Genomic DNA, 14,688 nt, shown 5'->3' with positions numbered 1-14,688 from the left:
TGAAGTAGTGGCCAATAAAAGACCTGTTAATATGCTTATGTTAGACCTCCCTGTAGCTCTTAGCTCAATTCCACTGCATGAAGATTTATACAAATTGCCTTTACAGCATCACCTTGGAAAAGTAGTGGATAATAAATTCCTATAAGTAGGAAAATCTTATAAAGGCATTTTAGTCAACAGAATGCCCTTAACCATCCTAGGGCATTGGTGGTGACTTTGAAGAGTAGTTCTCCCATGCACTGCTTATTGCAGCTGGAACCAGAGTATTGCCCTGAGTCATGTATGTATATACACCCTCTAATGTGTATACATACATGTGCTGATGGAAGGCTGGTCTTCCAAGACTTGTACTACTGGTAGGCAGTTGGGCAGAATATAGAAAACAGTAACTGGAATCAGTGGCTGATGCAGAATGTTGAAAATCTCTCAGTGTTTTCCCAAAACTCCTGTCAAAGACAGTATTTTCTATTGAACTGCAGCAGCACACACCCTGTAGTATTTTGTATCTCGGCACCCACCGTGAGACAGAAGTCATAGAAGGAGTTTTGCTTAAATAACTGTTAGGTGTGGGGTTCAACCTACCTCGTTTAGCTATGGATTATAAAAGTGCAAAACAAGTGTACTGAGAATCTATGAAGAAATATTCAACATTAAGCTGCTGCATTTGCCTTCAAGTCCTCTGTCACAACGTGCTGGTTGTATGGAAGGTATGCTGGTGGGAACAGCAGTGGCTGCTGTTTTCTTAGCCCTCTCCCTAGACATCTGTTGCTGGCCAACAACAGGCTTCCAGTTAAACCCAGTATGACATGTCGTATGCTCTCATCTTAAGGCATAGCTGCTGGAAGAGGTCTGCTTCACTTGATGTGACTCAGGACTTCCTTTGCCCTACCTCCTTGCTCAGCTTAACTAGACTAAATCAGGTGGGAAATACCAAACATGACAACAAGAGAAGGTAAAAGAACTTTGTGGGCTCTTTATGCTGCAAATAAACATCTTGTTTTGAGCCCTCATAGTTCATTGTCCCCCATGTACAACTTTTTGTGCATGTTTCCTCTGTTTTGAGAGAGAGAGGTTTTTCACATTCTGCATGCGTTTAATGTTCCTTTAAATATCAGCTTGCATTTGTTTCATTTCCACTCCAAAAAGGTACCACAGCAACACAACAGGCATTTTCAGAAACCTTAAAAATAAATTTCGGCTCTGGTGTAGACACATCTGCGTAAGTCAAAGATGTCTTAAAGATGAGCAAACAGAAGTGGTAAATGTTAGGCAAGCTAAAACAAATGAGGATTTTGATATTACATACGCCAGAAGAAGATGACATTTTTCAACAATTACATAGTGGTTTACAACTTCTGAAAGATTAGCATTATACTTACATGACAAAACTGGACCAAAAGGATTAAGCTTCCTGCTGTGAGACACACTTGGAGGTGTGAAGCAGGTGCCATGGAAGAAAAAACCATGGATTTTCCAGCTCAAATTGTTCAACTTTATCTTCCTTTTTGTTCCCTCCTTGCTAATAACTTTATGTGTTAGATGATTTCAATGAACGTGAAGCAACAAGAAATCTCAAGGATATTTAGCTTCCCTATCTCTCAGACATTTTACAAATTAGTCATTTTATAACTACTTCACTAGTGAAAAATACATTGAAAAATTATTTGAGACAGAGGTTTCACTATATAGCCAGTGGTCATCATCTTCCTCAGGATGTTCCAAAGATGACCCAATCTCATTTTCTTCCTAAAACTGCTTCAGCTATAATCACCTACAATTTTAGGTTTGTAACTCTTTTTTCCTGAAAGAAGAAGAAAAAAACAACAAATTGATACTATTAGAGGAAGAACAGACCTTTCCCCTGAAATGGTGAATTACTGTCTAACATTATGAAATGTAAAAGGAAGAATGTTCTGATCTTTTTCTACCTGGGAGTTCTCTTGACTGAAACCTACCTTCCACCTTATTGATAAGGCTGGTACCATTGAAGATTGCCTGAAAAGTTCGTTCATACAATCCTACTTTCCCTTGCCCGTAACTGAGCTAAACTTTTATCATTTGGTTCTATTTTTATTTATTTTATTTTATTTTTAAATTTTTTTAATATGTCAAGTGTTTACCTCAGGCTGACATTTTTTGGAAGCATTTCAGCCAATATCTCAGTTATTTCTGAAAATGAGGCAGGGATGCGCAGGGGGAAGCTTAACTTGCACTGAATATTCTCACGAAGACTCCTTTGAAAAAGCTTTCAATGCTTTAAAGAAGGGAATAGAAATTTGACAAGAGAGGGAGGGCATCATATGAAAATGATAGAATGATTCATTCCTCCACATGAAAATTTGAGCCGTTGGACCAAGTTATAAATCTTCCCAAAAATTGCAGCCTGCGTGTCTGTTAGGGATTAAGAGCTAAAATTTGACATTGAATGAGCACATTCGTGCTCTTTATGGGGTTTTAGTGATATCCAGATTGCCTATACATTGCCCTCAAAGAACAACTAAGAACACATCTGTCTCCTAAAAGCTTTTGTAGGGGAGCCAGCTGGGCATGTGCAAGCCCCAGAATAACACACATTACAGAGCTTCAGGAAGAACACTGCTTATTGTGAGCAGACGTGAGATTAGACAATAGCAGGACTGAGGCAGGAGGCAGGGAGGGGATGAACCTGGCAGCTGCACACTCGTGTGGAGGACACACATGAGAGGAGGAAAGGGACACCACACCAGGAAGCCACTCTCCTTTGACGAGACTTAGAAATTCTGCAATCGAAAGGACTTGAGGTTTACAGTCATTTTATGTGACACTGCAGAGCATGCAACAAGAGGGAAGACAAGTCTCAGGGGAAGGAGGCAGAGCTGGGCAGGCAGGACAAGAACGAGCAGGGGCCAGGAGCAAGCCAAAAATCAGGCAAGGAAGAAATGGCGGCATAATAAGGGGTGAAACAAAGAAAAGCAGGATGAGTATTCAGGTGTTGTAGATCTATATGTCCAAGGGAACATGCTGTCTGCAATCTATCTGGGATACATTCCCAGATCTTGTATAGTTGTCTAGGCTTACCAGAATCCTGGATTTAGGATACTCAGGGTCACCTGGGATCTACAGCCTTTAGCTGTTCCAGCATTCTTTCAATCCCTGTTCCTAAGGAAAACTTTCTCATCTCATTCTCTTGCTTCCTAAGATGAGATAGGAGGAGCAGGTCTTAGGTGTGTGTTGCCAGTCCAGCAACTCACTGTGATCTGCTCCCAGGTAGCAGGGAATTCTTACTGGCTGCTATAATCTCTTTTGACCTAGACTATACCACTTACACTTTTCTCTACAGGCAGACTGCACACTAGAGATAAGAGCAATAAATATAAAATGACATGCCAACATGTTCTTCCATTCATTTTACTAGGTATTGGGAATAAAAAACTGTGGGAGGGAAGCTGCAAGAGAAAGGCAGGTCCATGTAAGAAACAAGTGTTGAAGAGGCTGGAAATGGCCCAGAAAATTTGAAAGAAAAAAAGGATAACTTCTTGCATGCTTTCCTGGAACTTACTTTTGGGGGATCTACAGTTCTTGAGAGCTTGTCTGTCACAGCCATCTGTGCCACCCATTGGCAAATGTCCCAGTCCTTACACCTTTATGCTATTGCTCAAAAATACTGACATCTAACATTTAACTTAGTAGCTCAGAGATGAGGAAAGCTGATCATAGGTTTGGACAGTTAATATTTGTTTTTAACATGGCACTTGCAGAGCAGCTGCTGTTCAATACTCTCCCTTCCTGCCCACGAGTGACAAAAACTTTAAGGCTCTGTAATTACATAACTAAATTCTCTTTTACTTCCAAACAGACCTTTGCTCCATCTACTTTTAGACTGGGTGGTTTTCCCTGTGAACATAGGGATGAAGTACTACTGTTCATCAGCGTGAAGCCTGGGCAGGTCCCTGACCTGTAATGTCAGCAAGGACGAACTCCCTGACCTACAGGGAGTATTTTGAGTACAGGTAGACCTGTGCTGGTGAGCTGCAGGTAAACTCACCTCCATGTGTGATAAGGCTCAGCTGCCACAGCTGCAGGTGAGTTTATCAAGCTGAAGTGGTCTGCAAGTAAGGCAACAGTTACTGAAAGTGAGTTGTATAAAGAAAAAAAGGCAGTGTCTAATTGGAGATGCAAGAGTGGTCAGGCAGCATCAGCTCACTGTCTCACGCTATGGAGTCCCAACACCAGCAGAAGCACACAGGAGTTCCTGTGACCTGCTTCAGGGCAGGAGTCCAACTCCCTCCTTCCCTGTTTTACTGCTTTCTCAGTCAGTATCAATCCTCAATCCAAGCATTACACACCTGAAATACCCTGTCAAAATGTACTGCTCTCAGAGCAGGTGGATTCAAACACCATTTCGCCCCAGTTATATTGACATCAGACTATAAACTGCTCATGCACATTACCTCAGTGAGGGGAAAACAATCATGCAGAAGACTGACTCACAGACACCTGTCTGTTCAGCACCCACAGAACAAGCCCAGTGTTTTTGCATAACAGAGCTTATGGTGAAGTTAATGTAACCACATAATCCATTATGGCTCCCTGGAGGCTCAGCTTGAGAAGTCCAAAGTGTACAAACAGAAGCACATAAGACAAATCTGAACAAAGCACTGCACCCTGCCCTCTGTCTGCACACACCATTTACAGGTGTCTGGTAAATGATTTATAGACCCAAAGATAACAAAGTATAAAACCCCATGACTGCCTCTGCTTTACAAGGGACGTGCTTTCTGGATAATTTAGCAGGTCTCTGTTTCAAATTTCGGTGTCTGCTCTGCTGTTTACAGGTAAGTGCCTGGCACCCCGTCTCATGTCATTCCCTTCTGGCTTGTTAAATAGTCATCTGGCAAAAAAAGCCATGTTACCACCGGAACAGCACTGATGGAAGAGAATTAACTGGAAATTACTGCAGCAGGAACATATGGGAGAGTGGGTGAGCTCAAGATTGCATAGAAAATACTGTGAAATACACTCTTGATTCTGCTCCTCCTGATTACTTTTGAACCCCTTACTGCTCAGCCCTTCACGTATGAGAAGCAAGGACGCATTCCTGACTGAAAAGGATACTCAGAGGATGATTTCCTGAACTGTTAAAATTGAAGAGCTTAACACTGCTTTTTAGAATCCATCTTAAGCATTCTGATCATGAAATTTATCGTTTGTACAAAAGAATTTAACATGCATTTATAAGGACCCAAAATTAGCATTTCACAAGCAATTTTGGAAATGTGTGATTTGAATTGCTTAAGGAAGCTAATTTTTAAAAAGCTCTCAGGTTGTCTGATCACTGAAACTTCACAGCAGGCTGCAACCAGGGCACCTAAAATCAAGAATAAACATGTAAAACTTGGACGAGAGTGAAAATGGGTGTGGCAGGGCTGCAGCAAAGCTGAAAGAATGTTTTTTCCCAAAGCAGCGTGGACTGGTATAGTCAATGATCAGTGATGAACATGCTGTTAGATTAATTTATACCCCACTAAATTAGAACAAACCAGGTAGGCAATGCCTGTTGATTTCTCAGGTGATTGCCCACATTATGGAAAGCTGTTCCATCTGTATGAATGCATAAATGCATTTCTTAGATTTGAGTGCTCTGACACACATGCAGTAAATACATGATGTGAAGAGCTAAAGCAAAATGAGGTAGACTGAATTAGTCAATGATTAATCATGAATTAATAAAATAGGTATTTTGTCAAGGGGGACTATAGTCATGTGTACTCTCTCCTGTGGACCAAATTGTCTTCCTTGTCATCTGACACTAGTTTTTGGATGCAGTGAGGCTCTGCACGGAGGGGAAGAGATGGGATGGACCTTTCTCTCTTCTGCGAGGTAAAGCTCACCTAAAAACCTTCCATTTCCCTTATTTACACTTCCTGATCTGCTGTACAGCTGAGCTTTGGTCATTCCTGAGTCCCTGTCTGTCTTTCTGAACCTCCCCTCCTTCCCATTGTAGGTCACAATACATGAGCCGTTTTGCCTGAAGTCAAGCTGGGAGCACAGCAGCCTGTTGCCCCTCCTTTTGGGAGACTTATCTGTGCTTCTGTGCTTTCATCTCACTTATGTCTGTCTTTCACTCACAACAGCCTTGTTTGCCTTCTTTGCAAGGTTCAAGTGTTAAAAGACAGGAAGAACTATTCATTACTCATTTTTAAAGAGCTTTTTAGAGTTTCATTGATCACAAACAGTGCAGTGTTTCAGTAATTGTGAATTCTTACAGCAATGATCAAGGAGGTGGTGAATTGAAACAGAGGCTTTAAAACGTACTAATGAGAACCTGATTCTTCATCACACCTTTAACTCAGCTGCTATAAGTCACTCCCCATAAAAACCATCCTCACATCTCTGTGGACAGGCTTTCTAGGCTGTGTGCTGGACCTTTCCTTTAGCTTCTGTAGAGTGCAGCAGCACGGGGGGTCAGATACAAGACTGTAGTGTCCTGGAACTGGGATCATTACTGAAGTGTCCCAGATGTCTGACAGGGGTGTCTTGCCCATGCACTCAAGGTTAAAGTGATGGCCACATACGGATAAAGGAAGGAAGCCTTGCCAGGACCCACTGAGTAATACCAATGGACCAATGCTTTTTCCAATGCTATGATGCAGAGGAAGTAGTTCCTTCCCTATGATTATCTAGGATTTTTGCCAAATTGTCTTGCTATTTACCCATACCTGACAGCTTTCCTGACCCCTGGCATTGCACCAGCAATATGTTCAATAGTTAATTCTGTATTGAGTGTCTGTAACTTGTCTGCATTTGCTGATGAGGGCATGAGGTTGATGCTGTAGCTCTAGCAACTGCTAATGACTGAGGTCTCATCTCTTGAACAAGAGAGCTCTGCTGCCCAGTGCTGTAAAATTTTAAAAACTGTCAAAGAATAGAGACTACTGTACTTCAAGCTTTAAAAAGAAACAGATGAGACCAAAATTTCAAAGACTGGGTGAAATGAACAGTGTTGAAGCATTTAACAGTCAGTGACTTCATTTTTTGCTGTTGTCAGGCATTGGCAAATATAACTGATTTAGTTTTATATTAAAGCCTGTTACTACCCAAACATTTCTGGGATAAATAGCTGATGTGCATACACACATTTTTCACAATTTGAAAAGCAATACGCAGGCGTTTCACTTTAATATAACTGCATTCTTGAACTGAGAAAACGTGATGTGGTGGAGATGTGACCAGCAGACTCCAAAAGTCCATCCACCTATGTATGCAAAGTACTGCCAGATAACCACATGGAGTGCCACATACCTAGAGAAGCACTGTATTGAAGAGAGAACTTGCAACTTCTATACTTTTCTTTCAGCACTTACCCTTTGTGCTGTGGACCAAGCCCTGGGGTCCAGCTTTGTGAATCTTTAGAAATTTAGAAAGTTACATAGCTGGAGCACAGGGGAAGGGTGTCCATTCTGCCTCATTACTAACCTTAAGAAACACACATCAGTTGCTGCATTTGATTTACTTTTTCAAAGTTCCCAACACGTCAGCGCCAGCCACCTCAGCAAGGTTAAAGTGTCCATGGTTGAAGTTTAGCTCTGTTCAAATTTAGCCTCTGCTTAAACTATGTCCTAGTGTTGATAGGACCAGCAGTCTTACCCCTGTGAGCTGACATTTTGACCAGACAATCACCAAAGCCAATAATAAGAACAGTTATTAGACTAAAAGGCAATTGCCAACTTTTGACATTTACATTCATGCTAATTTTAGCAATAGGTTTTCAGCTTGTCAGAAACTTGCAATAGTCTTTAGAAATTAGGGAGAGGAATAAATGGCTCCATCTTATATGACAATGTGCACAGAGAGAGACTGAAGTGTTGCTAAGTAATTGTCGATTTTTTTGTAAATATCACAGCAAATCAGACATAAACCACTTTTCCCTGTGGTAGACGCACACCAGGGATAAATTTTGGTCCCCAGCCTTGAAATTACTCCTCACCACTTATACAATACTGCTGATCTAGCTAAAAAAGGCTTCTTGATTTTGTGTGAAAACCATATCCTAGACTAAAGAAAGTTTAAAAGCCTGTCTTTTTATCATTTAACTTTATCATTAGATATGCAAATGGAGACTTGGCTGCTCTCCCCAAAGACTGCTTAGAACACAATGACTTGTACTGGTCAGCTTTTAAAAAGAAAAAACACATGGATTAAATGGGTGCCTAGACAGCCTAATTGTCAAAATTTAATTCCATTCTCCCGTTTTTGACTGCATGCTCACATTTTTTGACTGATGAAGTTGACCATTACACATTTACCTGACAGAGAAATCTCTTCCTAGGATGATTCCATAATTGCACCCAGCTAAGTATCTTTCTGTCTAGAAATACAATAGAGTTAAGCTTCCTTTTGAATCTAGATTAAAGATATTTAATGCACAAAGATCTGTTAATATTTGTTTTATATTTTAAGTGTAACGTGCTGGCTGTACTGTTTTTCTTATTACCTTAAAACACCAAATATGCCTTTTTCAAAATAAATTGTGGGAGGTTTTTTTATGGTCAGTGCTGGATTAAGTACACATTTGCTATTTTGACAAAGATGACAAGGTTATACCATCATCTTTTCTCTCAGAGTTTAGTCTTATACCAATCTGCACAAACACAAAATGAGATGCTCAAGACATCACAGCAACAGTGATTTATGATAGTTTTCCCTGAACAATCTGTTTAGATGTACAGGATACACAAAACTACCTGCTGAAGGCAATATTTACATGAGCTAAGCATCTGCTTATGAAAAACAGCCAATTTTTGCTATAATTTGCTTTCCATCTAGAACTCTGAGTAAATTTTCAAGAGATGATGAAGGGAAACACTTTAACTGGTAACAGCTGATACAGCCCCTGGAATGGTTCACTCCTTGTACACATTACTATTATTTTCCTCCTGGGTCATTAATCTCTAAAGGTACTTTTCGAATAACATATTTATTTAAGGCAAAGGAGGGAAAATAGACTTGAATAAAACCATTAATGTACAATGTATAATGTTTGACTGCTCTTCACAGTGAGTTAACTTTGTTTCACTACAGTTTAAAATTATTCATCTTTTTTTCAGCTCGATTTTATGCACTGTGAACCATTTCATTAGCATTACCAGCCTGCTCCCAACTCCCTCTAGTCTCATATCCAGGTACTCTGAAACTCTTCTCTGCTAGTCTTCTGCAAGATGAAGAGCTGCAGTCTTTCAGGCACAGTCCATGTTTATGAAGCACCTACTGAGCAACAAACTCTTACACAATCTTTTGTTAAGACACCCCAAACATAGGGAAAAACTGCACCCAGTCTGTGAAATGTATGTTGGCTATTTGCCTGAAGACTGTACACTCTAAAGAGGGACTGCTCAGATGGAGACGTCTGGTCTGATGCCCTGAGGTCTACACTGAAGAGCTTTCAGACCTTGCTTTCTCTGAGCATTGCCAGAGCACAAGCAAACATGCAAGCCTGCTTGGCTCTGTAGTCCCAGAGAGAGAATAACAGGGCTGTTTCTTGTTTTCACTAGTGATGGTCTCACAAAAGTTTTGAGGGTAAATAATGTTTGTCCTGTTCAGAGACATACAATGATCCTTACAGTAAGATGAAGAGAAAATCAGCTAAGCCTGAAGGATTTGCTTGAATAGAAAGGCACTTAGTAATTTTCTTCTGGTACTTACACACCTGTGAAGTGCCCCAGCAGCTAGAGACAAGCCCCACAGAGATGGGTCCCAGGTGTTAAAGGTGAGAGCTGGAAGGATTTGAGGTACCAACTAGAAAAGAACAAGGACTGGGTGTCTACAGTGACAAAAGCAGCCAGGAGCAGAGCTGACACCCCTGCCTCCTGGTAGAGCACTTTAATAAGTGAGCATTAGTATGGTTAGGAATGAGCATTCAGTATGGTTAGGAATGGCATTTCACATTGGACATAGGGACAGGCAGAGCAGACTTCATATTAAAAGCTGAAAGGTAATATCCTTAAGATATTACCAGAGTAGCTAAGACAACACCTTGCTGTTCCATCAGCTGCATGGCAAACTCATTTTTGAAGACTCAGGCAGCAGGGAAAAGAAATACAAAAAGCAGAACTGCTTAATGATGTAGTAGTAGTATGTAATAATGTAGTATGAAGCTGGAAGGCTTGAGCACATATCAGTGATAAAATTTCACTTTAAATGGCCCTTACTAACTCGATATACATTTAAACAAAAGTGAAGGCTGTTACTGAGCCAATATCTGATCCCAGTTCAGTTATCTCAGTCCAGCAATGCAATCATGAGCTTACAAAATGTTTAATATTTAATAAAATAAGAAAAAAAATCACTACAGAGAAGTTAGCAGCTCATAGATTTTCTACCAAGTAATAGTAAATCACTAGAGAAATAATGAAATTTGGCACAAGCTTAATTTTGTTTTGTGCTCCTCTGAAATGGAAGTGTAGCAGCTTAATAGACAAATACAAGAAATACATTTTCTCTGTCCCCAGGCCAAAATCTTGTTTTATGAAGTACAGAAATAGCTGTTTCTCAGTTCCCTAAGGGGGAGAACAGTTCACACAACAAGTCTTCACACCAAATGTCTGAACTTAGGTTTTTCCACTCAAGTTTAAATTTAAAGATGTTAATATTTTAAAGAAGGTCTTCCTTGAAAACTCCCTACCCCAAAACTTCTGCCTCTAGTTTCTGGTTATATTAACTTGGGATCTGAAGAAAGTGAAGTAGGAAGGAACTACTGGGACTTTCATTGCTTGCTAAGCAAGTGTTCTAAATTGCTATTTCATGTCCTTTTAAGGGCAAAAATGAAAAAGGGGGGGTAGTTGTCATTTTTTGTTCATTACTGTATAATCAAGCATTTTCTCACCTTCCAGTACTTTTTATCATCGAAAAGAAACAAAGTGAAAAGGCACAGCAAATACTTTAGCTCACATATCTGCTACACAGATTCATGCAGTGCAAGTTTTCTTTTATTTAAAAAAATTCTGAACTGCAACCATATCGCAGATGATCAACTAATTTAGTAATTGAAGCAGACTGAGCTAAGCATTGCACATGAAAGCAAATACTGGGCATTCTCAGGTAGATTTCCCTTCTAGAATTTCAGGAATATGGCATTAGAGAGCTGTCAGTGAGAAGATAGCTTGCCCTGGTGAGCTCCTAATACAAGGCACAGTAGACAAGAGTTCAAGCTCTTGGTCTAGATGTTCAGATCACCCTCAGGTGTCCTCTTAAATTCACTACACTAACTTGGAGCACAGCTCTTTACAGACACTGGCCTCAGCTTGGTTGATGTATCCAAGTTTCAACTTCATCAGCAGTTGAGAATTCTGTGTAGCACGCTCATAATGGTGTCCCTCAGACCAGTTCAGCCCCAAATGAATTCATGTCTCAGACACAGGAGGTTAAAAAGGAAAGGCTTCTCCTGTACCAAGGTCTTTCAGATGAAGATAATGGGGAATTCAGTCTATTTTTGTGGGCAGAAAGGTTATTTCGAGATCTACAAGAAGTATTTCTGCATTTGGGGTGACCTCAAAAGCTGACTAAAGCAATGTGATACGATTAGGAGTGCCATATCTTTTGCTCATAATTTCCAAGCATGTAATTTTTATGCTGCTAGTGATGAGAGTAAATACTGCATCTACAACCAGGAAGTTTAGAAACCGCAATTAAATTCATAGGTAGATTTAAGTTTTTTTTTTTTTAAAAAAAACCTTAGGCATCACAGTACACTGAGTGCAATACCAGTCTAAATGTTTTTCTGGTCAAAAAGTCTTGCATGAAAAATAAATTAGTGCCTTAATTTGATCATAATTTTATTTAATCTGGATTCAACAGTAAAACAGCTATTTATAGCAGCTGTTTCAGTAACGTTAGATTTAAAATAAATAAAAGAATAAAATAATTCTGAAGATCTAATGCAGTGCCATCTTTGGTTTCTGTTAAATAAACTACAGGTCCAAAGACACCTTCCTTGGCTATAAATAAGCTTTTTGAAGTGCACATCCCAAAACACTTTTCTCATATTGCAAATTATTCTCAGCTTCCATTTCAGGCATCCTTGGAGCACCTTTGCTGACAGAAGAGTCAGCAAATCAGTTTATATGACTTAAAAGACATAAACCACATTCTCAGACCTACTGGGATTCAAGCAGCAGCCAAAATTCATGGGGACACACTGGGGCCAAAACTGTATTTTCCTCTGTTGACTTGCAGCATCTATTGAAAAAAAAAAAGAAAGTACAAGTCTGAGATTAACATGTAACAGTAACCCTTTGGGACAAGGGAGGAAGCCTGTCTGATTTATCATTGCAGGCAGGGCTGCTCAGTAGTCACACACTTTATTTATTCATTATCAAAGCTTGTAGTATTCTTTTCCACTCTGATCTACCTTCAGTGAATCATGGACCACTCAGAGAGACACAGCACAATACTACATGGATTTGGGTTCTTTTGCCTTTGAGCCTTCAGGTGCCAGGTATGACGGGGTTTCTCAACAGAGCATTTCATAGACTCAGAACACATGGGTGTACCTAAATAAGTAAGATTAACCAACATAAGAGTGCTGCAATTGGGTTCTCCTGGCATAAATCAACACATTAACAAACCTGATTCCAAGAGAAATTTTGAAAAATTAAAGAAGATTTAGCTTTACTGTCCAGGCTTTAGAGTTATCTAAGTGTCATCATTTTACTTTGGCAAGTTCCTTTTAATGTATGCTTTGGAAGAACTCATTAGAAGCTTAGAGTATATGTCTTGTTAAAACTACACAGAAGCTAAACTGCAGCAACTTATCCTACATAGTTGATTTAAATAGCAGTCAGAAAGCAATTCCTGAGGAAAAAAATGCCCATGTTTTTCTGTCTCAAAACTGCATTCAGTGTAGAACAAAACCTCAGAAGAAGAAAACAGAATGAAACATAGCAGTTGGTAAAACTAGTATTTATAGATAAATACACAAGTGTATCAAATGAAGTGTCTCATATTGTCATATAGAAATTGTTTAGGACTGTGTTAAAATGTACACTTTTTTTAGGACATTATATTTTGAAATTTAACGCGTGATTGCTAAATTATTCAGTTTGACAATGGAGAATACATGCATTGTACCTGAAAAATGCTTTTCATAAAAGATGCTGCAGTCCTTTGAAATGGACAGGAGTGGGTAGAAACACAAATTCAAGTTTTGGCGTTTAAAATAGTTACTAAGACATAGGAGTCTGATCAGTCTGTAGGCATCAATAGAGAAATGTGTAGACTTTAGACTTACCCTCATAATATACTTTGAATTAAATATGTTTTGATTTTTATTGACTTAAAACTAGCTTTCTTTTTGAAAGTGAGCACAAAATTTCATTTTGAGGTGTAGATTTCAAAAAGCATCTGTTCCACCTGATTGGTGATGCCATTTTTGCTCACTCTGAGCAGAAGCAAAAAGGAAGAGAATATCTAAAAGTCATGATTTCCCTGCCCGCCTGCCAAGCTTCAGCTGGTGCTGTGGGGCAACTGGAAGGAAGAACCTGGATATTATCTCAGCATTTCTAATAATGACATGGGAAGCATCTTTCTTGGCTAGAAGCAGTCACTTTGCCTTACAACATATTTGAAGTTACCTGAAGACACTTTGCTCAGTTTTCTGGAAAACACTCACCCTGTCTTTTCTAGCAGAAAAATTATTCTAATGGAAAATGTCTAATTGCATCTAATAATTAGCTGTCCAACACATGTGTCTGAAGGCTGTGATCCTGACAGATGCCAGGCATACTGCAAGATGAGTTATGCTTCCAGAATGATAATCCCTATGATTGTCATATGACAGGATTAAAGCCAGTTTACAGAAACACATTTGTAGGGACTCTCACTGAAGCGTGTTTATAAGCAAGGCTGGTTGCCTCACAGACTGAAATAAACTATCCAATGCTAATATGACAGAAATTAATAACTAGAGTTTTTAAGAAGGCAGATAGTGGCAAAGACATCAAGCTAAATGTTACCCAAAAATATGGATAAAGTTATAATCTTATTGTTCGTGATAAGTGACATTTCCAAGATGGCCAAGAAAAGCAAGCCTATACAGAACATGCAGGAATCTGTTTCAGGGGCTGTGCTTCCAGAAGAAAACATTTGGAAAAGTTTGCAAATCTGAAGACTGAAGCTGTTGACAGGATCTTTAAATTAATTTTACAATTTTTTTCTAAAAGTAATTTATTCCATCTTTTCTAGCAACAGCATCAGATCTTATATGGACATGCTACAGCAGTCTGGGACTCAACTCCAGCAACAGACAAGGATGAGCTAATAATTCCTACACGTCTCGTATCTCACCATGTTAGGATATGGCATGTTATGTACTTGCCATAATGTATTTGATATGATAACTTTATCTCATCCCACAGTCTAAAATCAAAATTAGCACACTAAGTTTCTCAATACCACGTATTTTATATTCATAAGTAGAAGGGAGGTGTAAGTTGTGGTAAACTGAATAAGAAGTTGAAGACAAGATAACTAGCAACTTTTAACAGATAAGGTTTAAAAAATCCTGTGTTTCCAGGTAAAACATTTTTTGTTTTTATTATATTTGTAACCTGGAACAATGTGTTGGGTAGTAGGAAGAGTATACTTCTATATTTCAAGTACATGTCAATTTTTTCAGTTACTGGGATCAAATCAGTAAGTATTATAGTATATATT

The 14,688-nt window shown here is 39.2% G+C and overlaps 1 protein-coding gene and 1 long non-coding RNA gene across 2 annotated transcripts in view; one reads left to right on the top strand and one right to left on the bottom strand.

Annotated features, from left to right (window-relative positions):
• Positions 1 to 4,617, bottom strand: part of LOC139795240 (uncharacterized) — a 38,961-nt gene extending 34,344 nt beyond the window's left edge. Inside the window, exons 1-2 of the long non-coding RNA XR_011725435.1 lie at positions 4,431 to 4,617; positions 1,380 to 1,801 (exon numbers count right to left, since the gene is read on the bottom strand). This is a non-coding gene — a long non-coding RNA (uncharacterized lncRNA). The remainder of the gene's footprint in view (positions 1 to 1,379; positions 1,802 to 4,430) is intronic.
• A 166-nt stretch (positions 4,618 to 4,783) lies between these two features.
• Positions 4,784 to 14,557, top strand: C1H3orf85 (chromosome 1 C3orf85 homolog; the record flags this gene model as incomplete). Its single annotated transcript, XM_071757515.1, is given in 4 exon segments — positions 4,784 to 4,814; positions 12,038 to 12,187; positions 12,388 to 12,472; positions 14,218 to 14,557. Coding segments are annotated over 4 exon segments (342 nt in total), but the record flags the coding sequence as incomplete, so codon positions are not given.
• Between the last annotated feature and the right edge of the window lie 131 nt (positions 14,558 to 14,688).

This window comes from Heliangelus exortis, chromosome 1, assembly GCF_036169615.1.
Source record: "Heliangelus exortis chromosome 1, bHelExo1.hap1, whole genome shotgun sequence".
In the NCBI taxonomy this organism is placed as follows: Eukaryota; Metazoa; Chordata; class Aves; order Apodiformes; family Trochilidae; genus Heliangelus; species Heliangelus exortis.
The sequence above is the reverse complement of the archived record's forward strand: the minus strand, read 5'-3'. Positions and strand labels throughout refer to the sequence as shown.